This window comes from Lycorma delicatula, chromosome 10 (genome assembly GCF_047948215.1).
Source record: "Lycorma delicatula isolate Av1 chromosome 10, ASM4794821v1, whole genome shotgun sequence".
NCBI classification, from domain to species: Eukaryota; Metazoa; Arthropoda; class Insecta; order Hemiptera; family Fulgoridae; genus Lycorma; species Lycorma delicatula.
The window spans coordinates 119,034,966-119,056,861 of NC_134464.1; the positions used below are offsets into that span (position 1 = coordinate 119,034,966).

General features: G+C 30.0%; 1 protein-coding gene across 1 annotated transcript in view; it reads left to right on the forward strand.

Annotated features, from left to right (window-relative positions):
* NT1 (Neurotrophin 1) overlaps window positions 1-21,896 on the forward strand; it is a 128,899-nt gene that overhangs the window by 95,952 nt on the left and 11,051 nt on the right. Inside the window, exons 5-8 of the mRNA XM_075377537.1 lie at window positions 3,679-3,760; window positions 8,598-8,781; window positions 13,857-13,973; window positions 21,257-21,409. Coding sequence (XP_075233652.1) covers window positions 3,679-3,760; window positions 8,598-8,781; window positions 13,857-13,973; window positions 21,257-21,409 — 536 coding nt within the window. The remainder of the gene's footprint in view (window positions 1-3,678; window positions 3,761-8,597; window positions 8,782-13,856; window positions 13,974-21,256; window positions 21,410-21,896) is intronic.

A 21,896-nucleotide genomic window follows, 5' to 3' on the forward strand; every position in this document is an offset into this window, starting at 1 on the left:
ACTGCCTTTACTAGGATTTGGACGTTCGCAAATCAGTTGATTTGCGAAGACGTGCTCACTAGACCAGCCCAATGAGTCCAAAGTCTTAAAATTTCAGTACGACCTCATTTAATCGGGATATCTAAAATCAGAGAGAAATCTTTCATTAGCCGTAATTCGCAAACGAAGTATTTTAGGATATTATATGAACTTTTTCCATTATTTTCACGAGTAGAATAGGTTAAAAATGTCCCGGGAGAACTTCGTGAAACACTCTGTATACGATAAGTCCTATAAAAAGAATTTCATGAAAAATGTTAATACGCAAGTCGTTGTATGCCAATCCTTCTTCGTGTTAGCTGAAAGAAACAAACTGAGGCTGACAGCTTTTACATAAATTATCACCTTCACAGTCAATTTAAAAAAAAAATTTAATCCCAGATTAAACTTAATAAGTTTTTACAAAGCCGTAGTTGACATGTTCATCTGTCATCTAATCTTTATATAGCTGCCTTCACTTTGGGAAGTTGTCTGTTATTTGCATTCTTCTATGACCTTCCTATTTTTTCCCATCAGTTCCTCCAAAGTATTTATTTCCAATTAATATCAAATCTTGTCTTTCTTTCAATTACTTTTTCTTGCATCTTCATCAACTATACTTTTTTCATCTGTCTTATTTTCTTCTTTTTCCAGATACAGGTTTGATTTCATCAAGCTTATATTATATTTTATTTTAATAGTTAATTCTTTTTTTTTTTGTAATATTGAAAATTTTTTTCATTTAATACCTAGTTAAAATTTATCACTTTTTCAAACGTTTTTTTTTTTTTAATAAACTTTGAAATTGTTATTTTGGTCTGTATGTTATTTTTGTAGACTTTATTCATAATAACTATTTTACTCAGAATCAAATTCTCTAAAAGTTTTGTTTAAGTTTTTTTATGTGTTTATTACCCATTTAATGAAGTTATTTTGCTCACATAAAATATTGCTTTTTTTTCGACCCCATTCTTTTGTCTTTTACCCTAAATTTCTCGAAAACTACAAATAATACAGTTCTGGGAATATTTTTTTCAATTTTTCAGATCAGATTTCATATAAAACCACTAAATTTATTCCTTAATTTGGGTCCCAATAATTACAGTCTGGCTTGATTTTACTGAAAGAGTATAAATAAGAATAAATTCTTTCGCCTAAAGGCAGTCGCTAACGAAGCGTTTCCGAACTTACATTTATATGATCTTTCTTCTTTAATTTCACCGGTAGAACATGTCCTGAAAGTTTGTTACATTTTTCACGAATCTCTTCTTATGGAGTTTTTTTTTTAAATTATTAAGTTTTATAATTATAACTAAAAAATTATTACAATACGAATATTTTAAATGTAGGTGGTAAAATAAAAATAATAAAACCCCTCCTGGAATTCAATATATATAAAAATATGTTGACATAAAATTGAAATATAGTAATCGAAAATTGTTTCAAGAATTCGGAGGATAAAGTATTATTTAATAGCTCTTTTTCCCCAACAATCGTATAATTTTTGGGTATCATCTCTTCTGTAAAGACGTTATTTATTTTTATACAAAGTTGTATTGGTTTTTAAAATTTTTTAAATAAATTATGAACGGATTAATACAATACTGAGGTCGGGGGATTTAAAATTTCAAAATTTAGGGTTGTTTATGAGCTGAGTTAGTCGTAAACGTAATTTAATACGTCAGGGATCCGTTTTATAGGAAATTATTTTCAAAATTCCAAATAGTAAGTAAATGTTTTAGATTTTTTAAAAACATAAATTTATGTTTTTTCTTTTTTATTTATTTTTTTATATTATTTGAGATTGTTGGCATCGAGTGCTACGGTAATCAGCTCTCTCTCAATAAAAAAAAGAAAATATTTTTCCACATTAATAGCAAAAACTAGTGACCTAGTCAGAAGACTAGTCTTGTCAGACAGATTATCGATGAGAAATAGGATTGTCATTGGATATTATAACTCCAAAATAACAAAAGATGACACGGTTCTTACCATTTAAAAATAAATATCCATTTCTAAAGAAATATTGTCATATCTTTAAAAACGGGTATAATAGCCTTAATGAAAATTTGTCAAAAAACTTATAAAACTAACTAAATCAATATAATCTATCGCCTAGATTTTCCTTTAGGCCATCCTTTTTTCTTCCTTTTTTCCATCCTCCTGACAGACTCTCCACCTGTTTCAGAGCTTCTGAAAAGTAAAATAAGTAATAGTAAATCAAGGAGGATATATTGCTGCCAACTACAGATGATATAGACACAAATGATGCGGGGAGCACTGCATCACAGTCTAAGCTTGATTCGTTCCTCGCTAAACTGTTTGGGGCGGCTAAAGAGCTCGGACTCTCATGTAGAGGCCTCCGTGCTTTCGGGAGCTTTGATGGTGCTTGTCCAACACTCCCTTTTCCAACCGTCATTACGTTGTCTTCTTTGCTGATCCCCTGAATCAGAATTTCTCTATTTCAACTTTTATCGTCGGTGCATTATGTTCAGACTTCTTTTTTGACTGGTCGAAGGCTCATTTCTAGATCGTATAACAAACTTTTGTTTGGCTACATCTGTTTTCTTCTGCATCGGTCTTGGGCTACTTTATCTGGATGGTCGACCGTTCAATTTTTCACTGATCGACTATACTAGTCAGAGCTGGAAATATAGAGCTCAGCCTCAACCCTGTTTCCACCACTGTAAGGAGAGACAAGCACTCCCCATCCACACTCCACTCAACTTCGGCAACAAATCACGGTTATGCTTCCTGACCTCGCTGCAAGCAACGAAATCGAGAAGCACAACCAGAAACGACCAGCTACGACAGCTCGGGACCGCCAATCCCGTAATCCACAGAGGAGCTCCTGAGTAATACAATTGTTACGTTGGCCTTGTTAATTGCATTCCGTGCAGTTACATCTACTCACTAAGTCAAATATAACCCAAGTGGGATTGGATTTCATCTGAGGCATTATTATTATTATCGCGATCCCTTTCTTTTACCGATAATATTTGTGTTGAAATAACTAATTGTCAATTTTATAGAGGTACATTTTAATTTATTAAGTGTTCTACATACATTTAAACCCAGACGTCTTAAATGTTTAATATTATAAACTAGATGCAATATTGCATATAGATCCTAGTTATTGATTGATTTACGATTGTACAAAAACAATCTAAAAAACAAAGATAATAAAAAATTGAGTTATATGTTTTTGTCATGGAGTTTGTATTAGCGTTTAACAAGTGTACATTTTTGTTCAATAAGAAAATGATAGGAATTAGGAGGATTAATTTAAGTTTATGCATTAATATATGTTTATAATTATTGCTACTAATTTTTTTTCTAAATATTTTTAGTATTGTTCTATATGAAAAACAAGCAATTTTTCAGGACAGTTTTAAAAAATAGTGAGATAAAATGCAGCTGAAGGACGTAAAATAATGAAGTAGATTGAACTTATTTTTTTTAAAAACTGTAGCGAGTTCTTACTTTAAAACATTTTTTAACAGTAATTTTAAAATAATATTAGATAATCAAAGTGTGTTATTCTATGTGTGATATAACACACATAGAATAACGTAATATTGAAATGAGATTTTAATAAACTATTAATAGCTAATTCTTAATTTTAACACGAAATAACCTCAAATATAATTTTTTTTTCAGGTTAGTACAAGAGGAAGGCCCCATTATAATAACCCAAATTCCTTTGGACCTCAATCACGTAGAGATTCACAAATCCCGACAGGTGAGTTAGAAAATTAAAAGCCATTCCATTAATAATAATCAGGTGACTACTTCAACAAAGAATGATCCATAATTATTAAATTATTTCTTTTTAATTCAATTTAACAAAATGATTAGACAATTTATTTAACTTATACTGATTTATTTTAAAATAAAATATTACAAAACTAAAATTTAATTTAGGTTGCTTAAATGATTTAGTTAATCTTATATTTTTACAACCGATTAATTTTATAAAGAATGAAAAAGAATTTTATCAGAAAAAATTATTAAGAAATAATTGTTACAGTTGTTAAATAAGTTTAAATATTTTCATTTCGAATAATCGCTTAATTATATCACATTCTAACATACCGTTAGCAATAACATGTAACCGTGTAGTACACGCTCTGCCCTTCGGATATCTAAATATCAAAAGGAAAAAAGGTAAAACTTTATGCCCTGTGAGTAAATTAAATTGCTTTTAACCAATTTTGGATCTTGAAATACTTAAAGAAATATCACTCAATTAGAAAAAAAAATATCTTTACTTTTCCAGCTGTATATAAAATGGAAAGTATGGCGATCATTAAAAAAAAATAATCATCTATCGGTTTTTTGTTAAGTCAATTAAAACAACATACACACATTAATGTATGTAAATATGTATGTATGAAACATCTATTTCATAGGTAGGATTCTATCCAAACGGGTGGTCAGTTAGTGTCTACATATGTGATATTTATCGAGTAATTTTTGTGCAAAGTTTCAAAGAAATTTGTGAATTTTTTATTTATTTTTTATATAAAAAGCGTTCGGAAATTCACTGTGCAGTATTCTTTAGAATTAAGTGGTGCATTCTGTTCTTTCGGCGTTAGGTTGGTTACCCTGTAAAAACCAAGACGTCAGTTGTTGAGTTATGATTGAGCGTACTTCGTTTCGTTTCGTGTTATTTCGTTTATCGTAATCAATAGTTGCGAGAAACGTAATGGTTCTTTCAGCAGGGTATCGCATTTTTCTCGTCGAATACATCTTTTGTGAAGTAACAAGTATAATGATTTAGTGAAGCACAAGGTTTCTGAAAAGTTTCCAAATTCTCCTGTTCCTCACTGCAATGCAGTTCGAACTCTTATCGAAAAATTTCGGAGAAGAGCCTCTGTTGAAGACGCTGATAGAAATGAAAGACCACCTAAACAGAAGTTGCTTGATATTTTATTTTGCAAGTCCATCAAAGTCAATGCGGAAGGTTGTACCGCAGCAAAATATAGGACTTAACCTGCCGGGTTGGTCTAATGGTTAAACTCGTCACCGCAAATCAGCTGATTTAGAAGTCGAGAGTTTTAAGGTTCAAGTTCTAATAAAGGCAGTTATTTTTATACAGATTTGAATTTAGATTGTGGATATCGGTGTTCTTTGGTGGTTGGGTTTCAATTAACCACATACCTCAGGTACGGTCGACCTGAGACTGTACAAGACTACAATCATACATATCAATTGCATTCATTAATATCATCCTCATTCATCCTCTGAGGTAATACTTTACGTTAGTTCCGAAGACTAAACAGAAAAAGAAAAGAAGGATATAGGACTTCCTACAACATATAAAGCTGTAAGAACTGAAAGTTTTCCCCTAAAAGTAATGCGAGATCAAGAACTGAAACCTATATATAGATCATGCCAAAAGACTAAATTATTGTCAATGGTTTGAACTTTTTATTGATCAAAATTCCGTAGGTATCCTTGACATTGCGTTTTTACAGATGAAGCGTGGTTTCATCCGGGAGGGTATATTATTCACAAAATACACGACTGTGGCCGATATCTGATTGTTACACGAACAATCTTTACACGAAGCGAAAATTTTAGTCTGGGTCGGTGTGAGAAGATCGCACATTGTAGGTCCAATCTTTTTTGAAAATACAGTTAATAGTGATCGTTACTGTGGTGTTTTAACAAACTTCATTAGTCAGATAACTAAAGCGGAAATCAATTACGGTTGATTCCAAAAATTTGACGCGACAGCGCACACAGTTAACAGGTCAATGAATTTTTTACAAAATGTCTCTTTGGTGAACGAATCATTTCGAGGGATTTTGGCCTCCATGATCACCCGATTTGATTCCTCCAGATTACTTTTTACCGGGGGGGGGGGGCAAATATATTGCAACAGATCACGCACGATTGACGAACTAGAAACAGCAGTAACAGCATACGTACGTGACATTCCAGTACATCAACTGGTAAAGTGTTTGAAAGCAAATTGAAACGTTTGCAGTGTTGTATTGACGTTGGAGGAGGTCATTTTCAACACCTTTTATAAACTATTCCAGTTATTGTAATAACATTCGTTTGTATAAAATAATGAAATAAAAACACGAAGTAATAATAATTAAGAAAGTTTCGTCATTTGGTTTCTATAATTTTAGTGCACAGGAACTTTCCGAACGCTTTGTAGTTAAGAAAAACTTTTCTTAGAAAAAAAAAATAGCGTTTAGGCAGTAACATAAACTTTCAGCAAAGAGATTGACAAAACGTTTTCTAAAAACATTTTGTAATTTTTTCCTCCTCTAAAAATTACAAGTACACTAATATTTTTAAATATTTCAATAGAAAGTAACTAACAATTTTATTTTTAAATTAAATAATTTTTTTTATAAATATTTAATCTGTTTTCTTTAAACAATATTTTGAATGAAATAAACTGCAAGGAAAGATTTTTTAATCGTTTGAATAACCAGTTTTCGAAATTAAACCTTTTGTTTTTCAGTGCTGGAAAAGTACTTCAAATATGTTTTCATTTTTTAAGTAACAATTTTTTTTTAATTTCTTCTTAAAATTTGGTACCAAATTATTCGTAAATTAATCGCTACTCATTAAATTTAATTTGGTGTCGATTACAAAAAGTTAAAAAATTATGAATTGAAAAAGTTTTTATTTATATTCTTTTGTTTGAAGAGGAATAATTAATATAAGCTCAAAAACTTATATGTGGAAATAGCATTTTTTTAACGAATGAAAAACTCCTGACCGCTTACCGTTTGATGCAGCGTTACTACTCCACGGAGGTGTTGAAAATCTTTAGCGAGGTATTTCTTTAATTGGCTTTGTAATGTTTTTTTTTTTTTATTTTTAAGTTTGTTTTATTTAAAACAATGGTAGGCCAACAAAAAAAAATATGAAGAAATAACATTCTTAAGAAGTAAACGATTTTTCATCTCGAGCGAAGGAATCTATTTTAGATACCTAAGGCTATTTGGAATGTAGGAATATCCATTAGGTATATTAATTTTTACTTTAAGTAATACTTTTATTTTTCCCCAAAAGTATTTTCAATATTATGATTGCATCAAGATATATATATATATATCATCACGTTATAACATTCCAATAACGATAAACAAAATGGCGAGAAAAAAGGAGAAATATTTTTAAATCAAAATACTTATTTATGGACTACTGGAGCAATTTACTATAAAAATAAAAACAAAGAGAATCAATGAAAACGACTGATTTATTGAAGAGTGTGATTAGTAAATAAATATACTGGAATTGAACTGAAAAATTCCTCTTTCAAACCGGTTAATCTATTAAAAACAAAAATTCAGTTCCAGTAAGTAGTAATGAATATTATAAATTTATATAACTACGTTACGAACGCTTGGCATGAGTACATAAGATAATTAATAAAATTTCTTTGTTAACGAAGAAAAAAGATCCACAGATAGGCCTTGACATAAATATGAGGATGATTTTTAAATATATCTTGAGGGATTTTCATTTACATGGAATTATTCGATAATATAATTTTAGGAGAGTCATAGTTACCTATGACTCTCCCAGACCTCCGGCCAGGCCCCTCGGCTGTCACACACCGCGGACGGCGATCAACAACCCACCCATCCCTACGTGTGGAAAACAAATCTGCAACGGTATAGGCTCAGACCCCGAGCGGAAGTACCTTCTCACAGCCACACTACAAGTCAGCATGTATCCGGCATATCAAGATCAGATATATGCTGACTTGTATGACATGCTGACCTTAGAAGCAAAGTTGCCTATGACAATACATTGCAACTAAGCGTGTAGTTGGCATACACCCACCGAAGAGCGACTGTCAACCCATATAGGGCCCGCCGGTCAAATTTGAGCTGGGGAATGAGGCAAGCCTTCCCCATTCTTAAAAGCTTACACCCGCACAAACGGAAACAGATCTTCTGTCACTAAAAACGGCGCCTCTACCGCTAAGAGTTTGACGTATCAGATAAATCTGGGGATGACTTTTAAATATAACTTGGGGGATTTTCATTTGCGTGAAAATTATTCGATAATATTACTTTAATTTCTAAGTTGAATACTCTTTACCTTTCTTAGCTTCATTCTTTTATTAAGAATAACGCTAAGAAAGACGATTACCTCTAAGAAAGGTAACTTAGAAATTACAGTGTTCTTAGCAGAAAATATAACAATAATAATCTTAATAACAACTATATTACTTTACATTAAGGGATGAAATACCTCTCCGCCGACCGCCATGGTATCGCCTCAACCTATCATCCGGAAGGTCCTCGGATTCAAATCACGGTCAGACATGGCATTTTTCATACGCTACAAAATGTCCGTATTCCACATTCTCGCGCTCAACCTTCGAGTTTTTGAATGAATTAATAAAAAAGAAACTTGAAATCTTGTTACAATTATAAACGTAAATATTCATAATACTAAATAAAAATGACTGAAAAGTAAAATTATTTATACTTATTTTGTTGTAAACATAATATAATTGAATAATAAATTACAATGATTTACTGAATTTTATATAAGCATAATTTGTTTTTCTAATTTATTGTTATATTTTTCAGAGATTTTATCACCACCCCCACCACCACCATCACCACCAAAAAATGTTAATGTTAGACCGCAAAAATCACGACATCCGCACGCAAATTCATCACCACCTTTAAGAAGATATAACGTTGAACCAACTGGACAAGAGTGTCAATTCTTCACTCAAAGTTTATGCTTGGAAGACACAAATTATCCTCAGTAATATATATTATTATTCCATTTTTTTTAAAATAGTAATTAATTTTTTAATTGATAAATTTCTCTAATGGTAAGCGTGAAATTTATGAATAGAAAAGAAATACGTTAAAACTAGTCAGAAGATATAAATTAATATACTTTTTTTATACTTATTGTAATTTAAAAATTAAATGGAAAATTTCTATTTAATTTTCACTGTTTCTTACTTTTAATTTCAGTTTCTTTAAATTATAAAAATTAAAAAGACATAATTTTTTTAAGTCTTTCAACAGAAATTTAGTTTATAAATTTATGTATTAAATATCGATTATATTAATAGCGAAACACAAAACACATGAAAAATTATTACGTTTCACATGTGTTTCTGAATAGGTTTTATAAAATATGAAAAGAAAAATTTTGCCAATGCAAAAAATTATATGTACATATATACTTGTATATCAAAAAACTTGTACAACGTAATAATAAAACACGGTATCAATATTATGTATTTTTTCTTCAATTTACATTCACATTTCTTTACGTGTTTCTTTTATTTAATTTATATACGAGTAAATATAAGGAGCTAATTAAATATTTCGAAAACAAAATTTAAATTAAAAAAAAGAAAATTTTAAATAAAAAATAAAAGGTCAAATGTTATAAAGCAAAATACAAATAATTTGATAACTCGTCACGGGTGTTATTTCATGAATTTAACATCAATATTTACAGTAAGATGAATTGTACTAAACATCAAACCGTTAAATTTTCCTTAAACGAAAAAATATTTGAAATTTTTAGCATTTTTCTTTTTCAAAAAGAACAGTTGTTTGTAACATAACAATCAAAAGAGATAGTTCCAACTTTATTAAACCTAAACCATTATAAGATGTTTCAAAATTGAAATCACGCTATTTTATCTCAGATTACAATTTTCCTTAGCCTTAATCATACTTTCGTGATGTGTTTTCATACCCCTTCTAACATGTTACCGTTACATATCCCCCGGAATCCTTTTACGCTTCTGTTTTAAATGGTGTACTTCAAGGTTCAATGTTAAGTCCTCTTCTATACGAATACTCCTTCCGATATTTCCTTTCCATCAGACATATTTGTTGTTTCATATGCAACACACGTTTAAGATTCTTTATATAAAGTTATAAAGAAATTTTACTTTCTTCTGATTTGTTAATGTTAATCAATACAAAAAAAGGGCGTAACATATTTAAACTTGAAAATAAAAAATGTATATCTATTCAACGCTATATACATCTGTTCCACTACTATATAATTCTGAACGATATTTGAATTAATCTTTAATAAACGACTTATATGTAACAAAAATGTTACTTTTAAGCAGGTAACAATTAATAGGAAGTTCGAACAATATTTTTAGTTTATTTCTAAAATCTAATTTACCTGAAACTTCAAACTTAACAATATAAAAATTGCCCCTTGTAACTTAACTTCCGAATCAAATATATAGTGATGCAAACCTCATCTTATCACATGAATACAAATACAAACTTCATGTAAATTTCCAATACATATTATTGAAGTTTACTTGAAAGTACATTAATAATTATCAAATTACTCCACTCCAAAATTTAGTCGTTTTCCCGGCTTTACACTTCCTAAAATTCCTATAAGACCGCTTAACTAAAGATAAAAAAATGTATTCTAATAACATATAAATATTAGCTAATTATCTCATTAAAAATAAACAAGCCCAAGACTCCTAATGCAGGTTTGTGTTCTGTATATAAGTCTTCCATTTTCGTATTGTCATTTATTACCAGAATTTTTACTATTTATAGGTAATTTAAAATCATTAATTTATTTCATTTATATTAAAATACCTGCAATTTAAAAAAAAAAATTTTTTTTTCTTTTTTTGTTTTAGGGGCTCAATAATCAATGAAGTTATTAAATCAGTCCAACATAATGATCAAATGAATATTGCATACATAAATAAACTTGTTCTGTAATTTAATTTGAAATTATAAAAAAATAAAAATAAACCGTTTAAAAAACTTCAGAAAAATCAATGATATATTAATGAATCAAATTAAAAAGATCGTATCCCCCAAAACCGGAAAATAATAAATAAAAATGATCATTATTTTTTCCAAGTAAATTTCTTTTCTGAAAACAAAAAAAAAATCCTTTGAAAGTTTTCATCTTCCTAAAACTTTATATATAAAATGCTTAGAAGTTTTTAAAAAAATATATAATGGTTTTAAAATAAACGATATTTGGATTGGCTAATTCTAGTAATATATTACACTAAGTAAATTAACAGAATAGAAATCGATTATTGATTTTAATGAAAGGTAATTTTTTTTACTCAAGAATTATGTAATAATCATTGTAAAGTGGAATAAATATTAGTTATTAGTGTTAATTAATATAAGTTAACGAAATCGGATTATTAATCAATCTTTAAATTGTATTTTCTGATCATTTCGCAATGCTATCAATCATTTAAAAATCTATCTATTTTTTAAAGACAATTTTTAGTTTAAAAGAAATACACTTATCTCATAAAAATCCATTTTTTTCAATATTGCTGAAATAATAAAAAAGTAATAAATAAAACCTTAATTTACTCTCCCTCAAAATTTAAGAAGAGTTCTAATTAATAATATGAAGAAATATGATTTGAAAAAAAACAATATGGGGAACAAAAAAGAATATCAGAAGTTTTAAAGCTGTTTAATATCTCTCAGTTTTAACTTAAATAATGAATAAGAAATAAAATGAAAGATTCTTTCGCTACAAGTGTTCATTTTGAGCACCTATCTCATACCATATAAGTCCAACCGGTGGGAGAGTTCGCATGTACTTTAACCAGCATGTCTGACGTAATAGAAGCTGCTTTAATCCTGTGCCCGAAATCTGGTAGATCATTAGATAGCGAAGGCACATATATAAGACCCTCTATAAAACCCCAAAGAAAAAAAATCACATGAATCAGATCGGATGATCTTGGAGGCCACCGGCAAACAAGTTCAGTCATCGGATCGATCGATCCAGCAGTTGGGGAAAACGTCATTCAACCGTTACCGTACAGTGATATGCCAGTGAGAAGAGCACCATCTTCTTGCCAAATAAAATTCTCTAGCCCATCCTGTAGCTGAGGAAAAGAAATGTGAACGCAGAATTTCTAAATAAGCAACTCTTATTATTCTTGCTTCCGCGAAAAAGAACACCTCGTAAACTTGTCGTCGGGATATTTCTAAGAAACATTCAATTTTCAGAAATCCCTTCCCAATGTAAGATTTCATGGGAATTTTCTAACCCACCCCCCACATATATGGACATTATGTACATTAAATTTTCCATTAAAATGAAATATTGATTATCACTAAAAACAATACGATCAAAAAAATCCTCTTCTTTATGCCTCAACATTTCGATCGTGAATTAGGCACGCTCAGCGTAGTCGGTAAGCTTCAAAACCTGTTAATAGTATGGACGAAGTAAGCTTTTTTGTAAAAAATTCCAATACTCTCATCACCGTCATTGCTAATTCGCGGCTGGCCTTTCTAACATATTTTTTAGGTTTACGCAGGAAGGACTCCCTGATACATTCAACATTTTCTTCAGACACTCACGGTCATCCCGTAACCTTTCCTGTACACAAACATCCAGTCGTTTTAAATTGATTATACCATCGTCACTATCAATCGGAGGATAACATTCAAATTCTCTACGGAACGCACGTCGAACTGTAACTGCAGATTCACATTTAGCAAACTGCAAAATACAGAAGGTTTTCTGTTCAGGAGTTCCCACCTTTGTTATTGGAGAAGTCAAACGTAAAGATATCATTCTACGACAATGCGCAAAACGTTTTTGCTCTTTCATTTTTAACATTTTTTATTTACTTTTTATTGGTAGTTGTATTTAGATGGATTTTCTCAGAAGTAAATTCTCTCCAAGTATTGTTACTAAATCTTCCGCATTTATTACTCATTTGACAAAGCTATTACTACAAACCTAAAAAACTTGTTTTTCGACAACGACTTTTGTGTTTTACGTCGGATATCTTAAAAACTACTGAAGATACAGTTCAGGGACCTGTTTTATCCTATTTCCCATCTCAAATTAAATAAGAAACCACCAACTTTACTCCTTAATTTGGGTCCCAAAAATTACAGCAGGGTTTCCTTTTATTAGAAGAGCTGAAATCTAGGCGAAATCTGTTGCTAGGCGTAACTCGAAAGCAAAGGGTTTCCAGACCTATGTTTGTATGCACTTTTTTCATTATTTTGACCAGTAGAACATGTCCTGAAAGTTTCACCGTTTCTTCGTAAGACACTCTGTATCAAATTAAAATCCGGATATTCTTTTAACTTCCTTGTACAAAGTGAAGGAAGTATTGTGATCGCGAAAAATTTCAGTTTTCAGATTTCAACGGAAATATTCATTTTGACTAGTTTCGGCGTGACGTCTGTACGTACGTACGTATGTATCTCGCAAAGACGATTAGCCGTAGAATGTTGAAATTTTGAATTTAGAACTGTTGTAACACCTAGTTGTGCAACTTCTCTTTTGATTGCAACCGACTGGACCAAAAGTGTCCAAAAAAGCCCAAAATCCAAAACATTTGGATTTTTGATCTCATTTTAATCTCATCATAAGTGGTACTTATTTACATCGGTTCCAGTGTTACAGCCAAATAAAATTTTAATTAATGAAATATTTCGATCATACAAGGGGAAAGTACATCGGTTCGAATCCGACTTCATTTCCTTTTTTTTAACTTTTTTTTAAATACATTGATTTATTAATAATTATTAACTTCTCATTGTAAAAAATTGTGTATACGTAATTTATAGGCATATAAGAAAGTCATGTTGTGTCCACATCATATTTTTTGTATATTCATTACAAATATTGTTGGACCGGAGACTATGCTTTCGTAGAACAATATCACTTCCATTTATTGTTAGCAGTGCTAACCACAAATAGAACTAACTACTTGAGATTAAACATTAATCAATAATAATACTAATAGTTATTAAATTAGGAATAATTAAATTACAAGCATTATAATAATAATAATAATCTTTGTTTGTTTTTAACAGAAATGAAATATTAGCGTCGATTAAAAAATCAGCTAATAGAGATGCATATAATTCATTATTACTGGATTCAAAACAGGATTACAAAGAAATTGATCCATTTGGAGAGCATGTTGAAAGGTAAACAAAAAGAAAGTTATATATAATTCTAAATTTATTTATTATTTTATTTTTTTATTTTTTATATGCAATTAAAAACTACAGAATTAACCCCTCCATTGAATCTTATGAGACAGGGTAAGGTTATTTTATGGAACTTTCATAAAATTTCAGAAAATAAATTACTAATTGTATATTAAGATTGCAATTCAGGCAGTTCGTTTCTTATATACAGTTATTTTAAAAAATAAAATTTAATAAATTAATTATTTGGTATCCAACTCATGAAGACAGAAACAGTAAAACAGAAACAGAGTATATTCTTAAAACTTGAATCGTTGTACATCATTTTTTTGCAAAAATTTAGTGCAAAAAATATTAAGTACAACTTTATTATTTAATTTCGAAGGTATGAATTTATTTATTTTTTCTTATTGTATACTTAATATCTTAAAAAAAATATGAGTATGTAACAAAAATCCAATAGTTGTTGATTCATCTTTACCAAAACAGCTGTGGAAGACTATATTTATGATTTTAAATTGTTCAAGAAAGAAGGTTATGTTTTATAATGTTACAGTAATGTTATTCTTATAGCTATTTTTATGTTAACATTATAATAAAAGTTACTTTTTTACGGATTTGAATATTAGACAATGGATACCGGTGTACTTTGGTGGTTGGAGTACAATTAACCACACATTTTAGGAATGGTCTGCCTGAGTCTGTACATCTCATTGGGCCATGGAGGCGATTGCTTATTGTTCAGTAGTGAACAGATTGCAGCGAACACGTTAGGAATAATAATAATATTATTAGTATTCGATATAACAATATTTAACGGTCAGTCTAAATTGATCGATTATGACAATAAGAAAACTTAGAACAAAAAAAATTTTATAAGCTGATGAGTATTTTGATGTTTAAAAAAATCATTAAAAAAATTATAAAAATATGAATTTTGATTTCAATGACATACACTCAAGTTAAAAATAACGAAATTAAAGTACCTAAAATAAAATAATCAGAAGGGATAAATGGATTTAAATATTTAAGAAAAGTAACAAACCCAACAAGACTAAAAAAAGAAGGAATGTATGCTAAAATATAAAAAATAAATATAGCATATCATTTAATTGGAAGCCTAAATAATAAAAACGTCCTTATTAAGAAAAGACATTATAAAACAGTAATCCTTCCACAAGTCTTATATGGTTCAGTAACACTATGGTCAGTTGAAAATAGAATCCTCAGATATATGTATATATATATATATATATATCTGAGGATTGGTCTCACTAATAAGGATGGATAAGATGAATTTGTTCTCAATATAAGTGAAAAGATTGAAAAAATTCTGATTGTATAATTTCAATCTATAGGCTACAAATTTACACACCGTTATGTGCGCCCGCTTACACGAACACACACACATACAAGAATTTTGTGCAAAGAAAAAATGAAGTTATCACTAATACTTTATATATTAAATTATATAATTTAAAGAAGAAAAAACATAATGAAATGTTTGTTTTATTTTACAGTTATAATATAACAGTATTTAATTTTAAATTTATTACCAAGTTTCCAGAGGTAATGGTGTATAATTTATTAATACAAGAATAATTATATTAGAATAAAAACATATTCCATGCACCTAATTTCAATAACATTTTAAGTAACCAAACGCAAACTGCTTAAAATATGAAGAAAATAAAAGTACTTCAAAACATATAGGCAAATGATATTAAAATCTATTACAGTGATATAATGTGATTTATAAACTATACATAAATTTAAATAAAAGTACAATAAAATCTTTCTATCGTTAATTAAAGATTTAAATTATACAGTATGCTTTTTTCTCCAACCGGTTTTCTAGCAACTGCCGGGTCTGGTATGTATGTATCCGGAAATACAGTTACACTAACAGCTTGCCAAGCCTGACGTAGCTGACTATAATTACAAATGTACCGGTAAGCTTGTAAACTGGAACAAACTCAGGTCGGCCACTCCTGAGACGTGCCATTGATTGAAACCCAACCACTAAAGAACACCGTCAACAGTCTAGCATTCAAATCCACATAAAGCAACTGCCTTTACAAGGACTTGAACCTTAGAACACTCGACTTCGAAAATACTGTATACTTTATACTAGTGTATAAAATACAAACTTAGAGAATATTTTTTGGCAAAAAGCTGTATTGATATATATTTTTCTCTTTAGCATCGTTAAGACAAAACTTCAATGAAAAGCTTACCGACATATATTTTTTCAAATGGAGCATCAGGCATCACAGAAACAGAAAAAATATAATGAAAAATACTTGAAAAGAGTTTTGGAGCAATACATACAGATGACATAGGGATGAAGAAACCAACCACGGAATTATATGAACGAACGGACACACTCCCACAATGAGCAGAAAATCGTTGATATAGTGAACGGCTCAATTAGGAAAACTAATCAGCATCACGAAATACAAGAGGATCTAAGACAAGCAAGGATCAACAGGGAAATTATAGGAGAGACAAGAAAAATTAGAAACTAAATTATGAATACGAAATTTGAAGTGAAAGAATAGAAGAAAACAGGAGCACAGTCAAAGAATGAAGAGATTTTGGGAAGAGGAAAAAAAAGGAGAAAACAGCTTAGGATTACATATCATGAAACGTTGTCCTAAGGGCAAAAGTGAATAATAATTATATATATCGTTATCTAGGTATGTAAAATTTGAACAAATGTTTAACTACATCTCTTCAACGTTACCTAGGATTCATGCAGCAGTTTTCCTGGTCTAGTAAAGTTTTTTTGGTCTTTGTAATTTTTAAGAGAAATAATAATCATAGCAAGAGTTTGTATTATAATACTCATACATCTTATATAAATATCACTTAATGAGAATGTTTTATTTGTTTTTAGATTTTTTTTATTGAAATAAACTACTGCTGCACACACATTTTAAAAACAAATTTTATTAAATTCTCTGTAAAAATAAGTTTTTTCTATCATTTTAAAATAACTACCAAACAAAATCGTACATATGTACACAGCAGAACTTGTTAATCGTAGTAGCCGTATAATCTGACTACATCTGATTAAAGTAACCATCCATATTTGATTCTGGTCGTAAAAATAATAAATTCAGTGGTTATTATTGCTAACTGATCTAATATTTCTTCTTTTTTTAATATTTGTAGCAATTATTTTGCATAATTTGACTTACAAATCTTGAAACCACGGCAGGCATAAAAATAATAGTATAATTAAGCGTTTAATAATGATATATATTTTTTAGTAGTAAACACTCGTCTAAAGTAAAGATTTCAATAGTCCTAAAAGTAGAAAATAATTTTTCTACATGTTGTGTACATGAAATGATTTTGTTCATACGTGGTGCGATTGGAAAGTTTTAAGATTGAGTTTGAAATTTCAAAATGACAGTATATACAGGCTATTGGGATGGATCTCCTTCAAAGCAGTTTCCTTCTAACTGAACACATTAACTCTAATGGTATTTCCACTTTTGGAAGCATTCCTGTAAATTTTATTTCTTAAGGGTGGTTAGAATCCTCTCTATATTTTCCTGGATATCTTCAGTTGAGTCAAATCGGTCCCCTTTCAGCAAAAATTTCGATTTAGGAAACAGGAAGAAGTCATGGAATTCGGACAAACATTCCGCGTTCAAGAACGCACGATGAGCCGGTCCGTTGTAGTGGTGGAGGATCCAACTCGCCAGATCGTAGAGCTATTCTTGTGCGCATTTTCGCGCAAACGCTGAAGGACACTTTTATAGTATTCTTGATTGACTGACAGCTCCATAGGGGCAAATTCCTAATGCACGATACCCGTAAAACTACCTGCATTATCTTCACATTCGACCGACTTTGTCTCGCTTTTTTTGATCGTGACTAACTTGGACCTTTCCACTTTAATGATTGTGCCTTTGTTTCTAGGCGATACCATAAACACATGATTTTTCAACTATAATTACCCTATATAACAGATCTGAATCAGTTTCGGCCAGATTAATTTGTTCTTGGGACACTTAAGTCTGCTGGCCTGATAAAAATTTCGAAATGCATTTCGCGGACACTCAACAGATGTACAAATGTTTAGTTAAAGTTGACTACCGCGTAGAAACTTAAATTCAGTTCATCAACCATCTCCCTACTTGTAAGTCTACAATCAGAGCGCACTAAATCAAGAAAAATCATAATGTTTTTGTTAGTTTTTGAAGTGGAAGGTCGGTTGGACCGGGCTCATGTTCGACTGATTCGCGGCCATCTTTGAATCTGTTGAACCAGATAAAAACATTTGACCGGCTCAGATAATTAACTCCGAAAGTTTGATTTTAAGATTTCTTAAGTCTTCGAAGCTGATTTCCCAGTTCACAAACAAAATTTGATACAAATTTGCTGCACCGTTTTTCATCCAATTTGAGAAATCAATAACCCACCGAGAACCGAAAGCACGTCTTCACTCACAAGAATGTTACAGAAAAGAGATATCGCGGTGATCTTTTCAGGACGTTTCAAGGTGAAAACAAGCTTTCCCTTTCACACACGCAGGGCAAGCTACCCTCTCCTATTGAGCACTGGCGGAACCTATCTTAAAACTTTCCAATCACACCTCACATATTTATGATATTGATAGAATATATAGCTATACAGAAAGGAGAGGTCGTCTTTTATTTTCTTTAACTGATAAAGTTTTTTTTAGTATCTAGGCTATTTTTATTAGCCTAAAAGGGAAATTTTATTACAAAAGTTATCAAATATGTGTCGTACTTATTAAGAAAACTGTTTATTTTTCTACAAAAAAACAATTTTTTATTTAATTAATGCATTAATCATTATAATGTCATTACGCCTGTACGAAATTATACGTAAATGTGTTGTAGTTATTTTCAAACAAATTGTTTTTTAAAGATTTCAGATAAATTTTAAACAAACAAAAAAATTAATACAAAAAAAAACAATGAAAATGCATGAAATGTAGAGATATAAATATGACGGTAACAGGCAACATCAGACATTAGTCAAACGTTACTTACATAAATGGCAGAGCATTCTCAGCATTTTCATTGAGCAAAAGATAATGTTGCATATCAACATGCCAAACCTGCTGAAATGCACATGCTTTTCAACATTACGAGTAATCCCTCTTCATTCTGTTCACGATGGACGGGATATCCAGTTAATATAATACTCTCAAAAAAAAAGAAGCTATTAACTTACCCTCTTTGTGTCTTAAATACTTTATATGAGTCAGAGCCATAAAAAAAGAATAAGCCATTTAATTTAAAACAACAAATTAATGCATCCTTTTCCCAAGGAAACAACGCATTTTATACTGCATACGTTTCCACTCAATAGAGAAAATATGTACACACAATTATATCATAGTTAAAACACTTATTATTATTTTGTTAAATCTTTAAAAGCAGAACTGAACGTTGAAGGTAGCCTAGATTGGTTGGTGTAACCATATTTCTATGTTTATTGACCTCGAATGCCTCACCCATTTTACATCAAGTTATGTTATACCTGATATTGCATAATTCTCAAAATCTTTACCATAAAGAACACTGCTGTTCGATCACTAATTCTATATATATAAATAAACAAGTTATATCCCGTTAAGTAACCTGTCATAAGCCATAAGGGCACCACCCATGTCATTTACCGTTGCATGCGTTCACGCGTATTTAGCCTACAAACACAACCAAAGCTGTAATATGATTATGCAACATTAACATTCCTGATGTCATTCACTTTTCAAGCCAATGCTAATGTATTTTTAATTATATTTTATAATTTACTAACTCAAAAAAGCAATAAATAAATAAACCAACATTTTCAGTATTATAATATAGTAATATAATTATAGTAGAGTAATAACAATAAATGTCATAATAAAATTTTATTTTTTTATACTTGCATTGACTTGCAATATTCGTAATAAAATTAAGATATGAGACAGAAATTAAAAAAGAAAAAAAATAGAAATTGATTTTTTGTTTAGTTTTAACTAACATATAAACATATGAATTTTGTTGAAAATGTATAAAATTTTAGCGATTTAAAACAAAAATATCTTACTATTCTAAAAATGTCCTTTTTTCCGAATATAAATGACTCAGATCTATTCCCCCATCTTTCAAAACATTCTTCAAATCATCTTCTTTCGAAAATGGAACCAGCTATCGTCATGTTCTTATAATGTCCTGTCGATTATCAAATTGCAATATTTTATCAGGAATTTATCCAACAGGAATGGCAACAACAAACATTAGAATCTTTAGAGTAATTTGCTTGTCGTACTTAGGGAATCACGTTTGAAGTAAACAAAAAAAAAGTTCTAGACAAAGTGTAAGATATAAGCGAAATGTTATCGTGATATTTATTCCAGCTGAGAAATTTAATATTTCATGGAATTTCTTTATAATATACATTCGCTTGAATGTCTTGAATATAGTCTAGTGGTGAATGCGTCTTCGCAAATCAGCTGATTTCGAAATCGAGAGTTCCAACGTTTAAGTCCTAGTAAAGGAAGTTACTTTTATACGGATTTGAATACTAGATCGTGGATACCGGTGTTCTTTAATGGTTGGGTTGGGTCGACCTGAGATTGTACAAAACTACACTTCACTTACACTTATACATATCCTCATTCATCTTCTAAAGTAATACCTGACAGTGATTTCAGAGGCTAAACAGGAAAAAACGCAAATGACTGGGCAACTCCTTTTTTTATCTTTGCAATAGCTTATCTATCCATTCCTGATGTGATTAAATAATGTACTACTAAGTAACAAACGGAACAAAAGATATATTTATTTAGTTAAACTAAGAGAAATGTTATATTGAAATGATAACATTTATGTTTTTTATAAAATATATTAAAAATGTATAAAGGAGAGAAAGAGAGTAAAAGCAATATGAATAATGGATATATAAACAAGATGGAACAAGGATAAACAAGATAACAAGGAATAATAAAAAAGATGGAAGCAGGAACAAACATGGTCGGGTAACAAAATAGTTGAAAGTGTGGAGAGGTTAGATTAAAATTGACAACCCATAGTATTAAATTGACTGATGGTTAATATTACAGGAGCAAAATATTGCCCCTGCAATATTAACCATCAATTTGCAGGGGAAAAATATTGCCCCTGCAATATTATTATATTTATATTATAATATTTTGGCTGGTTAAGTTTGAAAATTGCAACTATAGTATCTAACAGTAATATTTGTAATATGATATTTATGTCGGTAAATAATTATTTATTTCCTAGGAGGCAAGGTGAAAGTAATATCGGAGAAAACAGAATGTGTGCAACCAGAGTAGAGATGGCACAGCCAAAAAGAGCTAGAGCTACAAGTGGTGCATGGAAGTATATTGTAAATACAGGAGATTATACACAAACATTGCGACTGGAAATGTGCATGTAAGCATTTAATTGTACTTTAACGTGCTCCATATTAAATTATAACAATATTTGAATTTTATATATTTTAAATGTTATGTACACTCTACCAAATGAAACCTTGGTTTATTAAAGTCCATTTTCATATTAATGCCTAAGACAGCACGATTAATATGCATTAAATTCACAGTTGTAGAAAAATTCAAAGTTGTAAAAAAAGGCTTATTTCCTTACAAAAGCACAATTAGGGAAAATCAGTTAACTATTAATAAGTAAATTTTATGATTTTTAATTATATAAAAAAATTACTTCATCTAATGAGCTAAAGTTACACAAAACTTCTTTCAATATACTATCCAGTTACTAGAATAACAATCTGGACGACATTATATTTCAAAGTAAAATAAGGTTGTGTGTTATTCTTGAACAGCGTAAAACAAAGCTGAAAAGAAATCTGGTGTCTGAAATAACATAATTTGAAAGCTGACTGCTTAATACTGGAAAGCCT